This window comes from Microchirus variegatus (genome assembly GCF_963457635.1).
Source record: "Microchirus variegatus genome assembly, chromosome: 23".
NCBI classification, from domain to species: domain Eukaryota; kingdom Metazoa; phylum Chordata; class Actinopteri; order Pleuronectiformes; family Soleidae; genus Microchirus; species Microchirus variegatus.
This window is the reverse complement of record NC_139824.1, coordinates 7,875,254-7,892,366: the sequence shown is the minus strand read 5'-3', so window position 1 is coordinate 7,892,366 and position 17,113 is coordinate 7,875,254. Positions and strand designations below refer to the sequence as shown.

General features: G+C 42.0%; 1 protein-coding gene across 1 annotated transcript; it reads left to right on the top strand.

Annotated features, from left to right (window-relative positions):
* Positions 1 to 510: 510 nt before the first annotated feature.
* fam193a (family with sequence similarity 193 member A) lies at positions 511 to 16,233 on the top strand (the record flags this gene model as incomplete). Its single annotated transcript, XM_083909707.1, has 23 exons — positions 511 to 732; positions 3,028 to 3,102; positions 3,942 to 4,184; positions 5,851 to 6,026; positions 6,419 to 6,586; positions 7,222 to 7,468; positions 7,632 to 7,756; positions 7,852 to 7,999; positions 8,105 to 8,179; positions 8,269 to 8,343; positions 8,422 to 8,534; positions 8,661 to 8,900; positions 8,999 to 9,155; positions 9,274 to 9,420; positions 9,819 to 10,097; positions 10,416 to 10,638; positions 10,999 to 11,352; positions 12,168 to 12,447; positions 12,527 to 12,713; positions 12,879 to 13,118; positions 13,253 to 14,159; positions 14,497 to 14,578; positions 15,415 to 16,233. 23 exons carry the CDS (start codon positions 511 to 513, stop codon positions 15,506 to 15,508), a joined length of 4,857 nt encoding a protein of 1,618 aa, XP_083765833.1. The 3' UTR covers positions 15,509 to 16,233.
* Positions 16,234 to 17,113: the final 880 nt, after the last annotated feature.

Sequence of the window (17,113 nt, the reverse complement as noted above, 5' to 3'; positions counted from 1 at the left end):
TTTCTATATTGAACAGAACGATTGGGATGTGTCTTTCAACCACGTATGAACATCCAACCGGAAGGCATGTAAATGGTCTGTAGTTTCAATATTGTTTGTGATTAACAAAACAATATTATAATCTTATTTATAATTGAATGTGCGTCATTTGCTCTATAGGGTTTGGGGAATTTGAAATACATAGTTTTATGACCCAGTATTTATTCTAGCTAACAACTATCAAGCAAGCTAAAGGCTGCAATGGGATATTCAACATAAACGCCATTACCCATAAGCCCCTGCGTGTGGGACGCACAGATGTAAGCTGAAGCCTGGTTGAAGCAGTCCAGCCAGAGGCCATATTGAAATCTATGAAGTCTGCCTGCACTTTGGTGGAATTGAGTGTCTATCGTTTAAGGAGTCTTTAAATCGCTGTCCCGGAGTTATAGCCGAGTGATTGCGCCAGGCATTCCACTTGAGACCCTGCCAAGTCTGGACGGCAAGTTGTCTCGCTCCTTTTGTGGAAAAAAAATGAGTCCAACCGATGCTAAACGAGGGGCTAAACGCAGGAAGAACAAGCGGGGCGGTGGCAGTAGCTGCAGTGCTGTCTGCAACACCAACGGTGGCAAGGCCGGGGTTGCCTCGGCCCTGGGCTGTGCGGGAACAACAACACCTGCCTCTGTCGTCAGCTTCTTGACGCCCGGGAGCACAGGCACCGGGAACATGGGGTCCATCACGGGCTTAAACGGAGAGGTGAGAGAGCCACACAGTGTAAACCGGCGCATGTCAGAACTGGGATGAGCAGCCAGCAGCGTTATCATTGACACACATCAGATATGGGCCCCGATACTGATGCGAGGAAGGCAGCTAGCTCAGTAACATATGCAACGTAGGTAGAAATTGACCGGCTTAATTATCGGTAATGCTGCCTGCTATGTCTTGTCGTGGAACAACCTGCCGGTTAGCGAGTCGTTACAGTTAGCCGCGTCGTTAAACTAGCGTAAAGATGTAATTACACAGTCGGAAACATTAGCCTACATCTGCCTTGGCCGCGACTACAATCGTTAGCATACGAGAATATATCGTAGCGGAATCGACAACAAGTGGAGCAACACGGACGTTTATTTTTGAGCAAATACAATTCATGTAGGTGGTGATGACATTGACCGATCCACGATTAATCGCCAGCATCATTAGGTTCAACACAGTCGGCCCAAACAGTGCTCTTACACAGATAAACATTGATGCTAACTGATGCTAACTCTGTACTAACAACTGCTGCTGCCGTCAGGCCTGTGTGTTTTCTACAAGCTGATCTTCCACACTTTGCTGTTTATAAACGTGAAAGCAGTTTACAGTATTTGATTTAGTATATTACAATGTATTAAATTGGTTCACGGCTATGCCATATTTGCCTTAGATATGGTTAACCATAATTCAAACACAAGATGTCAAGGTTAGCTTAGTTATACATTCAGTATTTCTCCATATCCATGTTTCAGTTATTACTAGGTAATTGTATTTTATTTTATTTTATTTGGGGCACAGGATAGGAAATAATATCAGGGCTACATGATATTAGAAAAAACCTGCATTACACACCAAAATTGTTGTATGTTATTGAAATGACGATATGACTTGTGAAAAATCAACAGGAACAGTAAATGTCATTCTCTTCTGGGTTGGAAGCTAACACAAGTTAGTTTCCAGTCCAACTTGGTTTTAATTCGGGTTGAACCAAATTGGACTACGAATAAATAAATAAACACACCCCTTACCATCCATTGTGGTGACCTGTTACCTCACCCAGTACAATTTCTCTCATAACGAATATACAGTATCTTATTTGGCTAAAAGAATATTCAGAATTATAGTATTCAGTCATGGTTTAGCACCATGCACAGGTATTTAATATTCCGAATCATCAAGTCAACATCCTCTTAAACTCTGCTGCTCCATGAATTCTAGCTATGAATGTATGTTCTTCAGGAAAGAGATTGGCAATTGCGTGAATGCTTAAGTTATTATCCATCTTGAGCTAATTGAATTAGACTTGGTTTTTACTACAGGTGTGGATGATGAAGAGGTTGCCGCAATGTTAGAACCTGGCCTGGGTTGGGGTATTGTAGTTGCATCGTTTTCTGATACAAGATTTAGGATTTTAATATAGTGATCTGAGAAGTGACGAACCTCCTTTATGCAGCTTAAGTTTGTACTAAAACAAAAGCTTATATGAACCTAGTTTATTAATGTAAAGCTAGTTAGTGAGCCTTTGGGGCAAATTTGTTTTTAAATTGTATAGTCATCCTCATCCTCCATCACCCTCATGGCAAATAAATGTCCATATTCCTTTGATGTCTTGACCTCTCCATCCAGACAAATTTTGCACATCACATGTATTACACAGAATACACCTCGAAAAAAGTATATAATAAAATGTCTTAAAGCTGGATACAGTTTGGTCATTGAGACGATCAAAAACTAGAATGTGTGTTTACCATAATCAGTATATAGTCAAAAAGGGAATGTTTTTTTCTGTGCTTTGTTACTATAGTTTTGTCTCAGCTATCTGAAGTATTAAAATTGTATGCATTTGTCTTTTGGAATGGAAAAGTCTTTTATGATGTTATTTTCATAAATTATCAGGATAAAACAAACTGTCGACATGGTGCGATGCCACTAGGAGCCAGTCAGGAAATGTCCTGTTGTAATCTGGGTGCAGTGACTCTAAAGTATCCAATCATGAGTCATAATTACATTTTAGTTGTCACTGTAAAATTCCCCAGATCCGACTGTTGTTTATCAATTTTCGTCTTTCCCACATGGCTCAAAACTTACAGACCTCACCAAGCATGGTGTAAGTAATAATTAGCCCACGCACAAAGCCATTCTGCAGCCGATCCTAAAATAAACCATGGGTTTCAAGGAATGTTTAACTCTAACAAATATCAGGCAACTATCAAAATAATTTGATAGTTGTTATCAATTGTGTATGCGGAAGGTAGCCACTTCTATATAAACATGGAGCTGTTTTCTTTTGTCTCTCAGGTCAACGTGAACAACAGTGTTACACCACAGTTTACAGAAGGACCAGTGAACGCTGACTTCTCCGGAGTCCTTCAGGTACATTTAAAGCGGATGTTTCAGGAGGTCAATGTTAATTAAGAGGTCATGTTCTGTCTCAACTTCAGAACTTTAAAACACTCAATGACAACAAGAATGCTCTAATCACTTGCTTTATAATCATTTTACATTTAATGCTGTAAAAAAAAAGCAATGTCAATTCTGAAAGGACGTTTCCTGAAATAAAAATCATACTTGGCAACAGCAGGACATTCAAACATTTGACTACATGTCTGGGAACAGATTAGTGCCAGTTTCATCGTATAGTGACTGGCTGCCCCTGGATGACTAATTTTAGACTTGGCAGTGCTTTTATTTTTCTTACAAAAGAGTGAAACACTGTTGCAGAGTTGATTGAATAGAAGCAGCTTTGTTTTAGTATTCAGCCATGTTTCAGTTAACTGCCATTAATTTCCTTAAGGGGACGATTTGACGGAAGCAAAACTATATGCAATTAAAATGATTTTGACCTCTAAAAGTAATACTTATACATTATATTCATAAGTCAGTCTGGTTGACAGTTGATAAAACTATGTTCAATGTATGTTGTTCTGTTTACATCTTAGTAGTAAGACGTTATAAGTGCTTTTTGTGTATATTGTGCAGAACACAATCTTTTTCCAATTTCAAATAGTAAATCTAATCATTCACTCACACTTGATCAAAATATGACTTGTGGCTGTTATTGAGTTTTGGGTCCAGAATAATTAAAAGTAAAAAGTAATTGCTTGACATATTCACTTTCAACAAATTAATACATATGTATTTGTGAATATCAGTGTTGCCTGCTAATACATTTCCTTTTCTACTCTCTTCTAAAATACCACTACCCACTAAAGACCCCATTCACATTCGGCTTGAACCAGCGGGCGCCCTACACGGCTGGTGATCGCTGCCTGTTATGTCGATGTGAGCGTAAAGACAGTGCTGTGCCTTCAGAGGCGGGGACGTCGGGCCAGAACGGTACGGCACAGCCCACCAAGACACCCAGTGCTCTCCAGCTACCTTTGTGGGTTTGCTCCAACTGCAAGCGCACAGTAGAAAAGGAGGATCGACACACTGCTCTGGAGCAGTCGTTGGGGGTAAGTGTAAAGCATTTAAAACACTTTATGTCAAGGTGCCACTGAAGTGAATATGTGTTCGTGGCTATAGTAGAGGGACTGCAAGTGTTGGTTTGGTGATTTCACAGTTTCTGTACTGATGCCACGTTATCGGCAATTTCACTCTCACACTGGGTTTCATTTTCCAGTGGAAGATGCAACTTCTGGCTACATTTTGCATCTCTGGTTGTCTGCCAGTAAAGTGGCACTGTGGTTGTTGGTGGCTCTGACTTTGGGGAAGACTCGGGTCGATGGCTGTGTGTGTGCGTTTGTGAGATAAATGTGATCAGGTTAATGGCAGCACCGCATTGTCAAGTCATCACTACTAAAGTGCTATACAAATGTACACTTCTTACCATCATGGTAATATCCAGTTTCTTAGTAAAAGAAACATTGCAGTGGATTCGACACTTCAACACTGTATACCTCCAGATTGCGTTGGATGTTCTTGGTGTGTCTTCAAAGACCTACCTTACTTTGTTTAATTTTATTTTGTACTTACTAGATTTCCTTTATGCACTAGCACATGACTGTAAATACCCGCTCAGATCTATGCCATATAGAAGTATAATGTGTCTTCACATAAGGAGCAGCACATGGTATGTGCTCAGCGTATGTCTTTGTAAAGATCATGCAGATTTAGCTGTGGCAAAATCTTGTGATTCACGTTTCTAGTTGGGAAAACAAAAGTTGTCTTTCTTCCTCATGCTCTGGCTTTTTTGAAGGTGTTTTTTATAGCTTGTAATAAATAACGTATTGGACTATTATGAGTGTTAAACTGCAGAATTTATAAAAAGATGGTTAACCTTTTTACAATTTATTACAGTATTTATTTTTAGTGCCTGCTTTTAGTGTCTGATTTGATTAAGTGAATTGTAATGAGCAGGACAGTTTGTTTTTATTATGATATAGACGGTGAGCTACGATTACATTATTTTTTTATATTATTTTTCAAGCACTGCCTCAAAGCCCTACCTCCCCTTCTGATTCTGCCATGAATAAAATTATATTTGCATTAGTTCATTGATTTATCATGCACTACAGTACAAAAGTGCAAGTAGAAAAATGCAAATCCTTTAAGACCTTATATAGCTCTATATGTGACTTTCTGGAGCTGGTCCATATCATATTGATCTATATATATATATATATATATATATCTTATATTAAGGCTTGTTGGGTTTGTAAGAGGTTACATTTCCTCAGTTGTAGGTGTGTGTATGTGTGTGTGTGTGTGTGGCTTGGGTTTGGTTTCCTCCTAAATGTATTGTTCCATTGCATCCTCAACAGGGAGGGTACTATGCTGACTCACAATACTGTGGCAGTGCTGTCAACAAGGCTGAAATCACTAGGAAGCTTTAGCTGTGGGGCAGCTGCAGAAAGTGTAGATAGAAGTGGTGATTTTCACATAAATATACAGCGTAGGTCCAGTAAACGAGCAATGATTAGATCAGAAACCACTCAGGATTCTGTCTCTGCATTGTTGAGGTTAGAAAAGTTGGTCTCTGGTGAATAAAACGGCTGAAGTGGTTCGTGTGTGTTAATCCTCATTCATATCATATGCTGTATTTTGTATTATCAATACATTCCTGTCCTTGTGCGGTGGTGCAGCATCATTTAGACTAAAAAAAAAACTTTTCTTACACAGAGCCAGGACTTCCTTTTGCACATGCCTGTGGCTAATGGAAACCTGGTCCAAGAGGCAGCCACAGGGGACAGACTGACCACTGCAGCGCCGACACTACCCATGCTCCCTGCCCCGGACCTTACCGCATCAATATCTACTGATACAGTGTGCAGCTGTGAAGCCTGCAATGAGAGGCGGTCAGTTCAGATTTAACTAAATTTCCTATTCACTTCAGTAAGTTTTAGTTTCAAGCCTGATTTATACTCCATCAATGCAACAATTTCAATGTTGAGCAAGTGTAATGGTTAGTTACTGTGTCTATTCAGATGTTTTATCTTCATTTATCTGCTCTCTTGGTTGATTGCCTACCACAGTTTCTTGCACACCTACCATCCTCTCAGTAGAAGTAAATTGATCAGTTTGACACAATGTACAATAACAACTGAAAGAGCCAGGCTGAAGGTATTTGGTTACACAGAGACAATGAAAGTGTAGAACAACGGAGTAAAAATCAGGCTTTGGTCTGCTGCTTTAAAAAAAAAAAAAAAACTTGAATGAATTAACAATAAATGTATGTCCTGACTTACAGGGAGATCTCAGCCGAGTCAGAAAGAGAGTCACAGCAGCTGCAGAACCACTGGTCGGAGGTTCGATACCTGGTCCGCTGCATCTATCGTCAGACGGGAACACCACTAGCAGATGACCACGACCAGCCTCTAGAGAGAGACAAGGAGGGCATGAAAGAACTGGTGGACAGGTATAACAACACGCCATCCCACTTTTTTCTATTAGGTAATGCATCCACTAGGGGGCACTACTGATATTCAAAGTCCTCTGTGAATGTTGAAGTAAAAGGAAGTAAAGTAAAAACAAGCCTGCAAGCCTTCAGAAGCAGTGCTGTATTTAAACAACTCTGCTCTTCTCTGAAATCGGTCAAGTTGAACTTCCTTAATGTGATGCGTTTCCTATTGAAACAATATGATAGGCTATGCTATGAGTCATTAGTGGAACATGGTAAACTCTAAACCAAATGGAGATTAATGAGAGAAAACCTGTTTTATTAGGTCGAAACATTACTGGCTGGTATTTCCACTTTTTTTTCTTTTGCTTTTATTTCCTCTACCAAGGTTATGTTTTTGGCTGCATTGTTTTTGAGCAGCATAACAAAAAGTAAAGGACATATTTTGGATAAAATTTTCTGGGGATGTCCCAAAAAAAAACCTTGTTGAAAAGGTTTTGGTTGAGATCCGCATTTAGAATTTTTTTTTTTTTAAATGTTTAACTTTGTGAGATAGGGACGTGTACCAACACACTGCTTTCCCTAGGCCTTTGTGTACTTGTTTGCTCGTCTGTTGAACTTTTAAGCTCAATTTCCTTCATTTCTTTGTGCAGACTCTGTGAGAAGGACCCCTACCAACTATATCAGCGGTTGGAGCAGCAGGCACGTGAATATGTCTTGGAAATGAGGGTGCGGCTACTGAAGCACCTTTCTGCAGGCTCCAAGACAACGGGACAATCGGGGACTGTAGCCACAGCGCATGGTCCTCCTCAGGCCCACCAGTTCATCTCCTTGCTGCTGGAGGAGTACAGTGCCCTCTGTCAAGCTGCACGCACCATCAGCAGCTTCTTACTCACCCTGGTCAGTTTGCCTTTTTGTGGAAGCAAAGCTTTTGTGTTGGTCGCAGAATACGTTTTGTATGGCTTGTTACTACATGACTGTGTTTGGAATATCCATTACTTGCAGTGTCTTTGTTACTGTCATTGTCAACTTTTGTAACATGAACCATATTTTGTTTCCTTAGGAGAATGAGCACCTAAAGAAATTCCAGGTGACATGGGAGCTGCACAACAAGCACCTTTTTGAGAATCTGGTGTTCTCTGAACCCATCTTGCACAGCAGTTTACCTACGCTAGTTGCACAGCTGAAGTAAGCTCAACTCCAACTTGAACTCCTTTTTTCTTGTCCGCATTTAATGCCGAGTTAATTGTATGTGCCTTTTGGCTAATCTTATTCTTTTCCAGACATGGCACAGCGTCCCATGATTCATACAATGAAGACATGTATAGGACCTTGTTAGAGAGCTACCAACAGCTGCAGCAGGACATGGCGTCAGTGGCGGCTGATTGGCAGGAGTGTGAGAAGAGGATCGACGACTATGTAGACGAACAGGTACGAACATTCAAGATGATGCAGAAATGCGTTTGATACAGAAAGTAAAAGCAGTTATGAAAAGGTAGTTGTTGATCAAGATGTAAGGTTGTGACTCTTCTGCAGCTGCTTTTTAAGGTGGAGGGACAGAGTCTTACCAACCAAAGAACAGAGCCACACAAGTCCTTGATCAGCAAAAATGTAAGAGGATTTAATTTATGTGTGCACACAACCGTGGTGTTGTATTTTTAATTCATGGATGCGGATGTTTCTGCTTATCTCCATATCAGACATTGAAGAGTAAACAGCGGATGTTAAAGGAGGACTGGGAGTTTTTTAAACAGAGGAGATTTATTGAAGAACAGGTACAGTCCATGAGTATGAAGTTGGATTTAAATGAACATTCCTCTGCTACAGAGCTCTTAATTTTGTTCTTCCTGCAGGTACCGAACAGTCAGAAGCCCCCCAGTGGAGATAACAACTTCACAGACACCATGAGGATGCTGTCGTCTCGTCTGAGTATTCCAGATTGTCCAAACTGCAATTATCGGAGAAGGTGAGTTTTGAGGACTTCCCATGGGATTTATTTAAAACATTACCCATGCAAATTACTTGCAGATAAACTAAAGAAATTTAATTTATTGAAGATAAATTAAAGTTTTTGTCCTTACCTAACCTACAGGTGCACGTGTGACGACTGTAGTCTCTCGCACATCCTAACATGTGGCATCATGGACTCCCCCATCGCCGAGGACCTCCACATCAAGCTGCCTCTACATGGAGAGCCGCCTCGGGATTACATGACCGAAATTCACCCTCCCAGCCTCTCCTCTGGCAGTTCAGCATCCGGCTCCAACTCCAGTTCTCCCATCACCATTCAGCAACATCCAAGGCTTCTTCTGCCTGAAGGGGATAACACATTGTTAGTCAGCCAGATACAACACCAATCACATAGCTCATCTGATAAAACTCCATCGTTAACTTCTCATAACCGGACTACTCTTGCCTCTTCTCTTCTAGTATTAGTGATGACGACGAAGTGCCTCCATTGTCCAGTAAGTTTGGGGACATCTATCCTATGACTGGTTATGAGGAGAGTAGTGTCATGACGGCTGCTGTGAATGGCCTCCACAATGACCTCAACGGGGAAGGAGAAAACATGGCCCTAAAGGCAGGGGTAAGTCTTCTTTTGTCAAGATAAGTTGTGAATTCCCCCCCCCCCCTGCTGAGTTTCTGGATGACAAAACTAATTATGAGCGTGTTGATGGTAATTTGGGAAATGTTGTGTGTCCTAGTCTCCTCACATTACCAGCAGCAGTAGTTCATCAGAAGGTGATGAGGAGGAAGCTGATGGTGAGGTGGGCGGTGAGCCTCTTGGGCAACAGGAAGAACTTTCCTCAGGAAAGAACAGCAGTCCTCCACCGACGTACAGTCACCAACAGGTATTTGCTCACTGTTATATTAACCCATGGCACAAAGGAAGTGTTTTTGTTTTAATATGTTTAAAATAATAATTTGCCTCAGTACTCGAGTCTGGCACTGACCAGTCTTCATTTTTGATGTGCAAGGACAGTTGTCTTTTATTAAGGGCCCATACAATACAATACATACACGTTTTGTATTGCGTCAGCTTTTTATCCACACAGAACTGGCATCGTGGGAGCCCTAAAAGGCTCTTTTTGTAATACGAGTCCCAGGATGAAAAAAACGCCACTATGCAACCTTAGGAAATCAATGATGTAATAACCCAACCTACCTCTACCTCACTGTAGCTAGTAAAAACAGAACTCTCTCTTTACAAACAGGCTACATGATATGTATTATGTGTGACCCTTCTCAGGTAGAACAGGTCCAGCATGCCTGCGAGTGTCACGTATGCAACCAGGATCCCAGCTCCTCTACCCTGGGCCTTGCCACATGTCTGCCTCCAAGTCGGCTCCACGCACCTCCACCCCCCGCCGTCGGACACCAGTTCTTCACAGATACCAAGACTCCCCCTGCACACCCTGCCCTCCACCTCTACCCCCACATCCACGGTCACCTGCCCTTACACAACTTCTCTCGGCCCCTACTGCATCCCACACTCTACCCACCCAGTCCTCCTCTCACGCACAGCAAGGTGAGGTTCATTTCCAAGGCCATACATTCATAAGGTATTATTGTTACTTTCTTTTTCAGTGTGTAAAATCACAGGTAAGAGTCACTTTAAGGGAAATTTTCATATCATTGGGGATTTTTTGTTAGGTTCCAGGAACAATAGTAAGCTTACTATCTACTTTCACTTAGTTTCACTGTCATAATAATAGTCTGCCACAAGGGGGCAGACTGAACCTTGTCTGAGACAGTCAAAAGCAATTAAAAACTGCCCCAGCAGCACAAATCAGTTCATCTCGTAAACCTAAGTGTTCTTTTACAACTTCTGTGTTTCTTCCTAAAGCCTCTGCCCCCAAGCTCAACAACAAGCCACTCAGCAGCCAAGCAGCCAGCTTTCAGCCCGTCGTTACCAGAGCACGTCTACCAGAACTGCTTCAGCAGCACGGGTGGAACAGGAGACTGGAACAGCTCACTGCAGTGCCTCTCACTCAAGTTCGAGAACTTGTGGGACGCTGCTGTGATGAAAAGCTGGAATCCGTCTGTGCTGTTACCCGAGTCCCTGCCAGGTGAGACACTCGCCTGGCACCAAACATGCTCAATAAAACCTCTTTCACACTCAAATTAGTGAATAAAGTCTTGGATGATTGTGCATGAATTGTGATGCTACGAACTTGTGGAAACAAAACGAGTCAGTGGGGGAAAAAAAAACTATACTCAAGTCTCTCTTTAAATCCATCATTTAGATGATCCGATTGATTAAATAAATGATGAGCACAGTCCCATTTTTTTATAAAGTAATCTGAGCATTGCCCTAAAAATGGCGCATCTTTGGCAAGTTCACCCTAGTCTTGTCTTCAGATGCCAGTTCTACAAACCAAATCACTTGAAATCCCACTAAAAGATTCACATTTCCACTTCATCAACAGGTGACATGCTTGGACCACCCCTCGCTGACGTCCCTCTCCCTCCGACCTCATCCATCGGCCCCCAAGGGGAACACCCTTCGCTGCCCACCCCCGTGCCCGCTTGCTCTTCCTCATCGCTGTCATCGTCGTCACTATCGTCGTCGTCATCGTGCTCCTCTTCAGAAGCCAAAGAGCAGAAGAAGAGCGGTGCCAAGAAGAAATGTCTCTACAATTTCCAGGATGCCTTCATGGAGACCAACCGAGTAGTGATGGCCACCTCCGCTTCCATGTCCTCCGTGTCCTGCACTGCCACCACTGTCCAGTCAAGTAATAACCCACCCATCCACCTAGCATCTAAAAGACCCAACTCTTTAGGTAATATAGGAGAGTAGGAGCAATGCTTAGGTTTGTATAGGTGATTCGTTTTATGTGTTTAATTAACGCGACACTTAGAAAACTGGGGTTTTCGGGGTGTGGCGCGTGAACTGCTGAATCCACCAAGGAAAGTGTTTTTGAGTTGAAAGGCATAAATCTTCACTTCCCCTGAAGAGGAAGAGGACATGACGGTGCTTGTTACTGGTGAACAGCATCTCATGGACAAGCTGCAAGTTGTAGTCTTTACACCTAGACCTTTTTAGTTGAGATATATATATATATATATATATATATGAAATGGTCTGGCATCTTTGCGAATGTGATAGAAGAACATTTGTCCTTATTCATCCATATTTGGATTCAGTGTCATGGTTGTAAATCTTACTTTGGTCCACACCAGATTTGTAGTTAATTGAATGACACTTTAAAAATTACCTATGACTGATCAAAAGCCAGTAAAGCCTTCAATTTTATTCGTTCTCTGTTTTTTTGGTAAGAAATATAAATTACTATCACCCTGCTTTTTTTGCAAAGTATATACAATCAGATTAGACTAAACAATATGGCTTCCCCTTATATTTACATGATCTAGAAACTAGCACGGCATCATTACCTTTTTCTTATTGCGTTTTGGATCTAGTAACCATACAGTTTTTTCAGGAAAAAATAAATTAAAGTCCCACTAAGATTTATCTTTCTGATCAAACCTATTTTCTAGTTTAATTTAATGTAAGCCTTGTATCCGACTGTGTTTCAAATTTGTCTTCTGGAGACCGGAACACTAGTTTCACTCACTGCATCTTTGTCTCCTCTAGATGATGTATTTCACAATTTAGGTAAAGAGGACCACAGGCAGCCAGCTCCCGGCACCCCTCGAAACGGCTCCACGGGTTTGACCCCCCTCCCTCCGCTCTCGGGCCCTGCGCTGCCCCCAGCACCCACACACCTTCCCACAATGGGATCACAGCCCTTCCCAAAGATGGCTGCCCCAGCCCCAGACTTTGTAGAAGGCCACCAAGGTTTGTGTCTCCCTCCTGCAGAGCCTCCAGCCTCCTCAACAGATGGCCCTGTCAGTGCCCCGCCAAGTGTCTGCAGGTAAGACACCAAGGAAACCTGATGGTCTGGAATAAGTAGTGATGTTTTTTTGTGTCTCACTGTGTCTTCTTCTTTCCAGTGACCCTGACTGCGAGGGCCATCGCTGTGAGGGGAATGGGGCGTATGAGCACCAGCCATACGATGGAGAAGAGAGTCAAGACGAGGACAGTTGTTCTGAGCATAGCTCCTCCACTTCCACCTCCACCAACCAGAAAGAAGGAAAGTACTGTGACTGCTGCTACTGCGAGTTCTTCGGGCATGGCGGGGTATGACACACACAGCATTCACCTTATATGGTTACCTCAAGTTCATTTTATTTCCTGCAAATGCAGTTTCTTCTCAAGTTTCAGTTCATGTTACGTTTACTAAACTGATGGTTTATGTACATGGTTGACTGTTTTACTGATAGTGTTGTTGCTTGCTTCACCCAGCCCCCAGCTGCTCCCACCAGTCGAAACTATGCAGAGATGCGCGAGAAGCTACGATTGCGCCTCACGAAACGTAAAGAGGAGCAGCCGAAGCGTGAGGAACATCAGCCGGTGATAGAACGGGATGGTGGGGTGGAGGACCACAGGCGGGTAGAGGACCTGTTGCAGTTCATCAATAGTGCCGACAGTAAACCGACCTCCAGTTCTAAGGCAGCGAAACGGGCCAGGCATAAACTGAAGAAGGTGAAGGTCTCTCTGAAATAATCTCCAGTTCACATCTATCCATTCAAGATATTTAAAACTATTATTGTCCAGGTTTCGTTTTTTTCAGCTTAAAAGTTGTAATGTTGCTGTAATCGTATGTCTATGTGCTTCAGATGGAGGAGAAAGCTCGTCTGGAGGTAGAGGCCCGCGAGAGGGAGGAGCAGCTGCTGTTGGAGGAGCAGCAACGGCGACAGCGGCAGGAAGAGGAAGAGGCGGCTCTTCAAAAGGAACTGCTCCGGCTGCAGGAGCTGCAGCAACATCGTGCTGCAAAGAAGAAAAAGAAAGAGAAAGCGAAGGAGAACACAGCGCCCCCTCAAAACAACCCACAGCCCCTTAAACAGACAGCTCAGAACGTCCTAGATAATCTTCAGAATGGAAAGTCACAGCTGCTTCAAACCCTCATTCGCCTCCCTGACCAGAGGGACCCTAGATTTAACCCCGCACCCCAGTCCAACACACAGCACAGCCCCAGATGCACCGCTGATAAAGGCTTAACTGCTGAGACCAACATCCCCAACACTCCAGCCACTCTCCACAACGGCACTTCTACACCTCACCTTGATATCAACAGCAAAGTTAAGGCCAAACACTCTGTTAAAGTGGCCTCTTGTGAGGCTGCTGTAAAGAAAGCCACAGAGTTGCCCAAGAGCTCAGGTGTTACGGCAAAGTTAACGAACGGCACCATCCCCACCGTTTCAACGGACACCAAAGCGACACAAGTCAGACCTGTCGAGGTTCTGACTCCTCTCCAAACCACTGAATTTAGAAGGGAGGACAAGAGTAACAACAGAAGTCTGAATGGAAAGAGACACCAGCTGCAGCAACAACAACCCCTGACCCAAATAAAGGAGGACAGGAGAAGTTCACCCGTGTCAAACCCCTCTCCGTCTCCCCCACCGGCCTCGCAGTCTGAGCAGAGCCAGCAGAACGGCAAACTTCCCAGTGCAGAGTCTCCACAGCCCAAAGGCAAGACCAAGAAGAACAAGAAGAAGAAGGGGGACAAGATGAACAGCTCGATAGGTTTGTATTTTCAGGATTTGGTTATGTTACATCAAATAATAACACATAGAGAAGTTGTGTATCTTCGTGTCACACCTGACCAGCACAGGTGAGGGAAACTCACTTAAACTTTTTGTGAGGATATGTATGCTATGGCCCTGTGGTTTGAGGATGTGGCTCTGCAACATTTTCCACTGACAAAGTGGAAACGTGTGAGGCCACACGTAAAATATCAATGTGATGTAAAATACTATCATATTCTTTAAATAAGAATATACAGCTTCCCTGCAGATGTGATTATAATACATTCTCCCTGCAAGAGAAGCTAATGCCATGCATTTTGTTTTCTGTTTTTTAGATGATGTATTCTTGCCCAAAGACATTGACCTGGACAGCACTGAAATGGATGAAACAGAGAGGGAAGTGGAATATTTCAAAAGGTACGTGTACTAAATATAGCCTTTTTGACAAATAGTGATGTGATGCTTCTGAAATTCTTACTTACAAGTGCAGTAGCCATTTAATATTTGAATCCTGTCAACTGGACCGTTCAGTTAATAGACAGACTGGCTGTCCCTTGCTTTTGGAGATAAAGTTTAAACAAACCTAAGTGTTTTTGACCTATATGGTGACATGTGGAGAACATGTGGCGTACAGTAGACGATGAAGAAATTGTCTCCTTGATGGAAAATATGCAAATTTGGTGGTTTTTAAAATAGTAAACATTAACACAGGTGATGTGTGATGTCACCCTGTTTTACTTGATTTACTGTCCAAGCCCTGTGATGTGAGATGGATCAGTGATGGCAGTTGGAATATAAAGATTTTTAACTCTTAGGGCCGGGTCTAATATTAGTCACACTCGTACCGCCAAGTCCAGAAAATATACTTTTTAGAATTAATCTATAAAAGCTCTTATACATTATTTGTTTGTCACCTTTATGGAACCAAATTGATAGAAATAATTTGTATTGTTGTGAATTATAACAGCCTGGGATATGTCAGTGATTAGCCGCAACACTGTGTCAGATAGTCACACACATCCCGCTAAACATCAAAAAGCTGAACTGGAAATAACAAAATTAAATAAAAATACACAATCTTGCCCAAGTTCATGTCATGTGCGCATTTTACACGCTTTTCACTCTTCGTTTTTTGATCATATTGGCTGTGTTTGTGCATAATTGTCCCCAAGGATTCTGAAAGAGCTTTAATTTATAAAACTGACATGGCAGCTCTTGAGCGCTAAACCATTTTTTTTCTTCTGTGTCCTCAGGTTCTGCTTGGACTCTGCTCGTCAGACACGTCAACGACTTTCCATCAACTGGTCAAACTTTAGTTTGAAGAAGGCTACGTTTGCTGCTCATTGAGGATGTTTTGTGAGGACGGAATCAGTACCTTTACAGCTATACCACACCCTCACCTTTCCCCCAGCCACGCCGTTACCTCCTCCGACCCAACTGTTGTCCTCCCAGAAGCTCACTCCTGCTGTGCCCAAATCACACCCACGCTGCCTTGCTTTGTTCTCGTCACTGTGTGGTTCCAACACAGACCCATTAGGACTGATCCACCTGCAAAACTGAAACGAAAAATGAAATTACTCGAAAAAGAATCACAAAAATGCTACTTTACACTTGATTAACTTTCCTTGTGTGCTTGTGTGCTTTTAGCCTGAGTCGGGCATTTCTCTTGACTGAAAAAGCCATGGTCTGAAATTATTTTTCTTATATTGGCTTACCTGTAGTCAAAAGATGCTATGTCTGGATGGTTCCCTTCCCCAAAAAAAGAGATAATGGAAACTAGAAAAAAAAAGAGAGAAATGTAATGAATTAAAAGCTGTATTTGAGATATTGTGGCTCACTATACCATTGTTTCCCGTTCTTAGCACAGCATCTCATCCACATGATTGACAAGGGTATGGGCTTGGTCAGCTGGTCTCCACTCCCTGATCCCACCCACCAACACCTTTATTCACAGAGAGGAGGAAGGCATAATACTTGACAAATGTTCTTTTTTTGGTTTTTAAGTTCTGTTTAACAAACTTGAGTAAAAGTGTACCAGTTACAGTTTTTGTTTTCTTGATTTTTGACCTGTAGCCAGCTTGTATCAGAGTACTTTCAGAATGAAATTGAAAAAGAACAATACTCACACTATCAATCTGTTATAGAGTGTATATTGTATTAACACTGAAGCCAAACTGGCTACTTTTAACATATTGTTAAGTAATATTAAATCTTGTCTTTCTTTTTTGAAAGATGGAATACAGTAGTATGGCAGGATTATGTGTCTTGTGTCTAACCTTATTTCCCTACACGCAGCAGAAGTTGTAAAACACACATTTACGGAAATAGTTTGACATTTTGGGGAAACTTTAACTCCTGTAATTTCCATCCATGGAATATGAGAAGATAAAAAGCAGCCGATTTGTTGCTGGGGCCCCTTTTGAACCTTATTATACATGACACCGCAGATCAAGAAGATGGACGCCACGTTTAATGTGTGTATATGTATATACGTATATATACATATGTATAAATATATATATATACATATATATTTTTACACATATATATATATATATATATACAGTACAGACCAAAAGTTTGGACACGCCTTTCCATTTACTTGAATGAGGAAGTGTGTCCAAACTTTTGGTCTGTACTGTATATATATACACAAATTTTATATATATGAAAGAAGTAAATGATGAACTTTTATCACCTTTGGACAGTTGGACTTTCCTTTTTTTGGCCCTTGTGCTAAGCTAACTGGCTGTCCAAGTATCACCTGATAAAATACTGAGCTATCAAAGTAACTCCCATTATCACCAACATAAAAAAAAAGAAAAAGCGGTGTAAATAGGCCAAGCAAAGTCAGCTACAGACTGGTACACAGGTGCCAGATTTATTGACCTCCGCCAAGGAGGTATATGTTTTTGCCGAAGTTTGTATGTCTGCCTGTTAGCAACATAACTC